We start from the raw sequence: 8949 nt of genomic DNA, 5'->3' as shown, positions 1-8949 counted from the left end.
CCCAGGTGTACGAGTTGGAGCGAAGGTTCAAGCAGCAGCGCTACCTGTCGGCGCCGGAGCGCGAGCACCTGGCGGGTCTCCTGAAGCTCACCTCGACGCAGGTCAAGATCTGGTTCCAGAACCGCCGCTACAAGTGCAAGCGACAGCGCCAGGACAAGAACCTGGAGCTCACCACGGCCGCCGCCGCCGCCGCGGCCTCCATGGCCTCCGTCACCTCCCCGCGCCGCGTCGCTGTGCCGGTGAGTCCGCTGTCAGGTAGTTGGCTTTCCTTGACTGCTATGGCTGTTTGGCTCTCGTTTTAGTTATTTAACTTTCTCCTTCAGCCGGTCTGGCTGTTGAGCTGGCCTTCTGTCTACTTACTGCTGCCCGTAATGCGTGTTAGCCCTGTCTTTCCCTAAGACTGTCCGTCTGGCGCTCTCCCTCTCTCTCTCTCTCTCTCTCTCTCTCTCTCTCTCTCTCTCTCTCTCTCTCTCTCTCTCTCTCTCTCTCTCTCTCTCTCTCTCTCTCTCTCTCTCTCTCTCTCTCTCTCTCTCTCTTTCTCTTCTGGTTATTTGTTTCCTTATTTGAAGCTTCATTTGACTCCTGATAATTACCATATATAAGGCCTTTTTTTCGTTTGAATGTCTACTTGGTTGTCAGCTGTAAATTTTGTGCATCTGCCTTACTCTGTACTGTCTGTTTGTCCGTCGGTCGATCTGCTGTTGATCTTACATAGTAATAATGATGATGATAATATTAGTGATAATAACAAGAACAATTAAAAATGCTGATAAATGTGAGGAAGAAAATAATGATACTAATGAGGATAATGATAACAATAAAGATTATGATAACAGTAATAATAACAGTAATGCTACTGCTAGTAATATTAATAATTGTGATATTAATGATAGTAATAGTAATAATGATAATAATGATAATAGTGATGATGATAATTATAATGATAACAGTGATGATGATGATAATAATAATGATGATGATAAAAATGATAATAATAATAATAATACTAATAATAATAATTATTATTATTATTATTATTATTATATTAATAATAATAATTATAATAATAATCTTCATGACAATGATGATAATGTTAAAAATAGTAGTAATAAAGATAATAATGATGATCATAATATTGATCATATTAATGGAAATAAGAAAAATAATAATGTTGATAAGTATAAAGATATAGTACAAGCAGTGATATTAACAATAACATTACTGATAATAATGACAATAATAATAATATCAGTAACAGTAGTAAAGCAATAATGACGATCTAATGATAACAATAACTGGCCAATATCACTCATACTAACTGACAACCTGAGTGCCACACCCATGACCCCGTGCCGTCTCCCTCAGGTCCTGGTCCGAGATGGCAAGCCGTGCCCAGCAGGGTATCCGCCTACCTACCCTCCTGCCTACACCCCCCCTCAGTACTCCCCCCCTGCCTACCAGTGCCCCTACAGTGCCCAGACATACCAACAGACACAGACGTATAACCAGCAGACACTTCGCACGTGGTGAAGATGAGGAGGGGGTGAATAAGGAAGGGAAGGAGGAGAAGGAAGGGAGAGAAGAAGAAATGAGGAGAAAAAAGGAAGAGAAGAAGGAATGAAGAGAAGAAGGAAGAGAAGAAAAAACGAAGAGAAGAAGGAAGGAAGAGACAAAGGAAAGAAGAGAAAAAGAAGGAAAGAGAAAAAGAAAAGAAAGAGAACCTGAGAAGGAAAGAAAAGAGATAAGAAGCCTAATGTGTTCAATAATTGAGATTGCCGGGAATGTGTTCACTCGTGGCGACTGTTCAGCGTCGGAGAGAACGCGGAGGAAAAGGAAGAGAGAGAGAGAAAAAAAAAAAACGATTATTCTTTTTCGTTGAACCTGGAGAAGTTTGAAAAAGGAAGTCGTTGAACTATGTGTGTGTGTGAAACTATAGTGGAAGTTTGTGGGGTTAACTTAAGAAATCGAATACGCGTTTTTTTTTTTTTTTTTTTTTTTTTTTTTGTACACGATATTCCTTCCTTTTCTTCCTTGCTCTCTGCATTTCATTATGTTCTTCATCTCCCTTTTTAAAAATAACTATCATCTTCATCTTCTTCTTCCTCTTCTTCTTCTCTTTCTTCATCTGCTTCCTCTTCTGCTCCACCTTCTCCTCCCTCCTCATCCTCCTGATCGTTATCCTGAAAATACTTCATTATTACTACAAAATCCTCTGCCACACAAAATACAAACACGTCATAAACAAATAAAAACAACAAGATAAAAAGAACCAACCACAAATTAATTCCCCCCCACCTACCCCCACGGTTATCTGTGACGTCACTAACAGAAACTCCATTTTGACTCTGCTCTATAAGTCTAATTATACAGTATGAAGTCGTTTTGTTGTTGTTGTTGTTGCCTTTTGATTTTGGATTTTGATACATTGACTGTATTAGCGTTACTGTTAGTTTCTCACTTTCCATTATTGTCTTCATTAATGATGTTATTATAATCATTATTACCATTACTATTTTTATTTGCATTATTATCTTTGTTGTTATTTTTTATTGTTATTATTACCATTATCATTATCATTGTTATTCTTATTCATGTTCTAGTATTATTTATTATATTTTAAATTATCATTATCATTATTATTAATATTATTATTATTATTATTATTATTATTATTATTATTATTATTATGATTATTATCATTACTGTTATCATTATTATTATCATTAATGTTATTATTATTATTACCATCATTAGCAGCATTATGATCACACTTGATATAATAGCCACTTGTTACTGATAACATTGTCACTACTATTAGTACTGTTAAAATTAGTAAAATTGCTCTTCCTCTTACCATTGCCACAATCACAATTAGCATCCCTGTCACCCGACGCCCAATATCACTATCCTCATCACTATCCTCATCATCCCCTCACAAGCGCCCTCATCCGCCGCGTCCTCACAGCCTCACAATTATAGATTCAGAAGCTTGATGATTTGTAAATTGTAAATTGATATTCCGGGAGCGACAGCGGCCGTTATGGAGGCGCGTGTGTTTTTGAGGCTAATGATGTCACAGTAAACACGGACGCCAGCGGGGGGAGAGGGGAGGGGAGGGGGGGAAAGGATTGTGTGTTCGTGTGTGTGTTTAGGGTCGAAGGTATACAAGCACACACGCGTGCGCTTGTGCTTGTATGGGAAGATCTGTATAAACGCATAGACATAGGCAGATATCCATAGGTAGAGAGATATATACACTTGTGCATACACGTACATGCACACGTACATATACACATGGACATGCACTTACACACGCACATCATTATTGCATTTCTTTAATTCATCATTATTAACTTTCTCTTTCATACTCTTTCTATCCCTATCCCCCTGTTTGTTCCGAAACCCTCTCCTTTTTCCACCTCCTCTCTCTTCTCTATCTTCCTCTCTCTCCCTCTCTCTCTCTCTCTCTCTCTATATATATATATATATATATATATATATATATATATATATATATCTGCCTTTCCCTCTCCCTCTCCTTCTCCCATTCCGTCCTTCTCCCTATTTCCCTTCCCCTCCCCACTCCCTCCTCCCCCCCTTCCCTCTCTCTCTCCCTTTCTCTCTCTCCCTTCCTCTCTGTCTCCTCTCGCAAACAGTAACCCGAGACAAACGGGGGGAGCATTTAATGGTCAGAAATGTCCATTTAATGTCCCAATAGACTTAATACCGGCTGATGTGGTCAGCGAGGCGCTCCGGTCTTTTATAGTTATTGACCGTGGCTCGCTGTTGATCGGGAAGGAAAGGGAAAGGGAAAAGGGGTCTGTTGTAGGGGTGGGAGGAGCTCGTTTCTCCCTGTGTCTGCTTCTGCGTTTCTTTTTCTGTGTCTTATTGCCTCTGTGTCGTTTTTTTTTTTTTTTTTCGTTTATCTCTGTGTGTCTTATTGCCCTTTCTCTGTGCCTGTTTCTACCTTTCTCTGTTTTGTATCTTATTGCCTCTGTGTCTGTTTCTACGTTTCTGTTTCTGTGTGTGTCTCGGTTTCTCTGTCTGTCTCCGACTCTCCTTCTCTCTCTCTTTCTTCTGTTTCTTTCATTTATTTTCTTTCGTTTCCTTTTCTTCATAGAAAGAGGAAGGTTCAGAATCAAATGATCACTATATCCCCATCTTCGTCAATACTGATTATTAAGAAAAAACGTCGTTCTGTATTGCAACCACTTTGATATCCTCTCAAAGACACGTGGCTGGACTCCCACTTTGTGTACATTGATACATTGTGCCTTAATTAACGATTTAAAGAAAAAAAAAAAAAAAAATACAGCGCCTCACTGGTGTTCGAAGGATCAATCAGTCATCTCAGCATGTACGATAACGTGTAAATAATATATATAGATATTAAAAAAGAGAACATATTTCAAAGAGCTTCTGCGGCTTTTCTCAGTCCGTAATTGCTTCGCGAGATCCACGGTAATGAAGCCTCGCTCGGCGCTGTGATTGGTCGCGCCGCCATAACAGGTCTCGATTCCCGCGTTCTGATTGGTCGTTGGGAGGGACTGTTGTCTGGAGATATTGTCTATTATTCATGGTATTATTATCATTGACGTTTTGTTTTTCTTGTCCCATCCACTTATAAAGAGCCCCGTCCTCTTTATTTCAGAAACACACTTTGTGATGACTTGTTTACTATAATAAAACAAATCCTGAACCGGATTTCATATATATATATATATTAAAATATATATATATGTGTGTGTGTGTGTGTGTGTGTGCGTGTATGTGTGTGTGTGTGAGTGTGTGAGTGTGTGAGTGTGTGAGTGTGTGAGTGTGTGTGTGTGTGTGTGTGTGTGTGTGTGTGTGTGTGTGTGTGTGTGTGTGTGTTCGTCTTGTTTTTTTCTCGCTATTTTTCTTTGGGGCGAAAGCTAAAGAATCCAAACCCGAATGAAGTGGAATCTTCCTCGGTGCTTCTCCAGCGAGAGGTCCGCCAGTGATTACATCCTCATTTACATATGTCTGATAGTTTTTCGTTTTTCTTTTGTGTTGCTCCGTCGTAGGTAGTAGATGAGTATTTCTAGTAGATATATATATAGTTATTTTGATAAACATGTAAATAAGCTGTGGCTGACTGTGGTTTCTGCGTCCTGACTCAATTTCGCGTTTCTGTAAGCATCGGGAGCGTTCTTGTATGTATGACGTCATTGGAGGATTCACCGACTTTCCCGCCCTTTTCACCATTTGCAATTGAGTCAGTCTTCTGAGTGATTTATTTATTTGAGTAATGGAATTATTTTCACTGTATTTTTCAGTCAAATGAAATCATGACAAAATACCTTACCAATTTCCATAAATAAAGTCGCAACCGTGGTATATTTTTCCTCGACTTGACTGTAAACATGGAGGATTTTGTCATTATCATGGATATTTTTTAAATAAGATAGAGCTTATATATATATAGTCTTAAGAAAAAGGAATTTTAGTATGTTGAGAAAGGCCGACAGCAGTCTTTGAAACGTACTAACTGTAATTTTAGAAATATTTGTTCACAGCTGTTCGATATTGGTGTTTTTCTTTTTTGTTCATAGTTAATTCAAACTCCTTTCTATATAGTATTATTGTGTTCTTTAGTACTATTTCTACCGTTCTCTCTCCCTAACTCTCTTGTCGTCACACAACAAAATGTAGAGAAGATGTGCCAAGAGAACGAAGAAAAATGTCTTGTATTTACACGCAATTTGTGAACGAAACAGAAAGTTCAGAGTAAATTGTATCCAGAAACAAGCGATTGTAAGGCTATGGCGAATCTTTATACCCGAACAGTGCATTAGTTTTAAGGGGAAAGAGAGAAAAGGAGAAAAAAAGAGAGAATCAATCAAAGAAAAATACACTTCTAAATGAACAGCTGAGTCAGAAAAACTACCTAAGGTCGCTTTAAACTGCAAAACTACAAAATTTGCCTTCAGATAATTCCCGTAACCGCCAGCTGTTCCGGTCTGGATAGATAGTTGATTAACCGCCTTTTACTGTAACTTGCTGCATTTTATAGTTGTAAATAAGCTTCTGTTGCCAAAGAAAACTCGCCTGTATTTTTTTGCAATAAACACGTATAAAAGGAATTGCAGTAGTTTGCTTTTCATAAACACCTCTTCCTGCCTGCAGAGGAAAAGAAACCAAAAGTTATTAATGAGAAAATTAAAGAAAAGATGTAAGGATGGACACCCTGGATGAAAAGGGTCGTTTTTAAATAACTGCCATTGTGTGTGCACTATATGATGTACACACACACAAAAACACACATATGTGTGTATATATATCTGTGTATATATGTGTGTGTGTGTGTGTGTGTGTGTGGGTATGTATGTATGTATGTATGTATGTATGTATGTATGTATGTATGTATGTATGTATGTATGTATATATATGTATGTATGTATATATATGTATATATATATACGTGTATATCTATGTATATACATACATATATATACACGTGTATATATGATATACATATATATATATGCATTTATATATATAAATATTTATACATATATTTATATATATATATATAGATATAGATATAGATATATTTATACACACACAATGAAATAAAATAATTTATTTGACCAATACCTTCAACATTTATTGTCACATTGAACAATAATTTTTTTTATAAACAATATTCTTAAAACTCTTTGAACATTTTTTCAATTTTAAATTTGTCTCTGTACAATACCTGCAAAACTAATCTGTTTCTTTCAACAATATGTTCAAAATGAATGTATTTCTTTGAACACTACTTTCACATTCAATTTGTTTCTTTGACCATTAATTTTTAAATTATTTTTCTCTTTGAACACAACTTTCAAAATTAATATATTTCTCTCTACAATATATTCAAAATTAATGTATTTCTTTGAACAATACTTTCAAAATCAAGGTGTTTCTTTCAACTTTTTTTTTTTTTTTTTTTTGTAAGAACACTTTCAAGATTCATTTCTTTTTCTAAACACTATTTTGTTAATAACACACACAACTGTATCATTGATCACACCATATAATTACCCAAAGATTACATATCATATTAATATCACAATACTTAAGGTGTTCGGTATTCAATATATGTCGTCTATATGCAAAGAGGGTAAAACAATTTCCAATACATTATCAAGACTGAGGTTTCATAACAATAAGAATCGTCTCACTGCACGGCTGCACTTCCGGTAACACCACTGCAAATGTTGCAAGGAGCACCGGCAAGGGCCCCTTCAAGATGGCTCGAGGAGGAGGATGCAGGTCAGACTTTCTTCTTCAATTTTCACTTTTCTTTTCTTTTCTTTTCTTTTTTTTTTTTTTTTTTTAGAAAGGGAGGGAGGGGGAGGCACGTCTCTTTATTTTGTTAGTATTCGTACAAAAGCAAAGGAAAGACTAATGAAACAAAAAATACATCTACATGTTTTTCTTCTCTCAATCATTCCAACGGATTAGTAGCCAATCTTCCCTCTGGACAATACTCATGAAGATTAATTTCCTCTGTCTCTGCCTCTGTGTGTGTGTGTGTGTGTGTGTGTGTGTGTGTGTGTGTGTGTGTGTGTGTGTCTCACACTCTCTCTCTCTCTTTCTCTCTCTCTCTGTCTCTCTCTCTCTCTCTCTCTCTCTCTCTCTCTCTCTCTCTCTCTCTCTCTCTCTCTCTCTCTCTCTCTCTCTCTCTCTTCACGGTATTGTTATTGAAACCAGTCTCTCTCTTTCTCTCTCCTTTCCTCCCTCCTTCCCTTTTCCTCTTCCCCCTTTCTGCATCGCTTTCCCTCCCTCTCTTCAGCGCTCATCGTCTCCGTCCCTCAACACGTCCTTCCGTCTCTTCTCTCTTTATTCCTTCTCTCTCTTTCTCTTTCTTCCTTTCCTTATTCCACATTCTCCGCCTACAGATGGAGATCAGACTGAAACCCGATGTTGGCTTCTCCATGTTTCTCTTGTGCCGCTTTATTCTCTCTCTCCTTCTCGTTCGCCAGCACTCGGTTGAGTCTCGGACCTGAAAGGCAATGGAAACGAGGGCGAGTGAGACAAGGGCGGTTCGCTTCGGACGTTTCGTGGAAAGCGTCCTCATCCATTCACCCCAACCCTCCTTCTACCCTTCCCTCCCTCCCTCCTTCCCTCCCTCCCTCCCTCCCTCCCTCCCTCACTCCCTCCCCCGCCCCCACCGCCGCAGCCACTCACCGCAGAGGGAGAGGAAGACGGGCAGGAAGACGAGCCCGTGCGCCGCCCCGATGATCACCATGCCGAGGTACATCCGGAAGTAGAAGACGCGGAAGATCTGCGACTGCGCGAAGCCGAGGACGATGATGCCGCCGAACTTGGTCAGGGTGATGCCGGACAGCACCTGCGGGGGAAGCAAAGGGTAGAAGATACCTGACAGAAAAAAAAATATATATATACAGACACATACATATGTATGGATACATATATATGTATATGTACATATATATGTGCATATATAGATAGATAGATAGATAGAACACACAAATACTATAAATTCCCATTTTCAATAAATCTAGTTTGTAAACTGTAGGTTTTTCAACCACTTTAAAGAAAAAAATTACATATACAAATATATACATACATATATATGTATATACATATATGTGTGTGGGTGTGGGTGTACATATATATACATATACATGGACATATTCATACATATACACACATAAGTAAATACATATATGTTTAATCATTCATATATATATATGTATAATCATACATATATATATGTATACACATATATATGGTATATACATATATATATATGTGTATATATATGTATATATGTATATATATATGTATCTATATATATGTATCTATTTATATACATATATGTATTTATATATGTGTTTATATATATATATATATATGTATACATATGTATCTATTTATATATATATATATATATATATATAATCAGCACTTACC

General features: G+C 37.5%; 1 protein-coding gene across 1 annotated transcript; it reads left to right on the top strand.

Annotated features, from left to right (window-relative positions):
• Positions 1–94: 94 nt before the first annotated feature.
• LOC125044347 (homeobox protein MSX-2-like) lies at positions 95–1846 on the top strand (the record flags this gene model as incomplete). The annotated part of the gene is given in 2 exon segments (XM_047640972.1): positions 95–239; positions 1366–1846. Coding segments are annotated over 2 exon segments (310 nt in total), but the record flags the coding sequence as incomplete, so codon positions are not given.
• Between the last annotated feature and the right edge of the window lie 7103 nt (positions 1847–8949).

This window comes from Penaeus chinensis, chromosome 35 (assembly GCF_019202785.1).
Source record: "Penaeus chinensis breed Huanghai No. 1 chromosome 35, ASM1920278v2, whole genome shotgun sequence".
Taxonomy (NCBI): Eukaryota; Metazoa; Arthropoda; class Malacostraca; order Decapoda; family Penaeidae; genus Penaeus; species Penaeus chinensis.
Note: the sequence above shows the minus strand (reverse complement) of the source record. Positions and strands in the feature narration are given on the sequence as shown.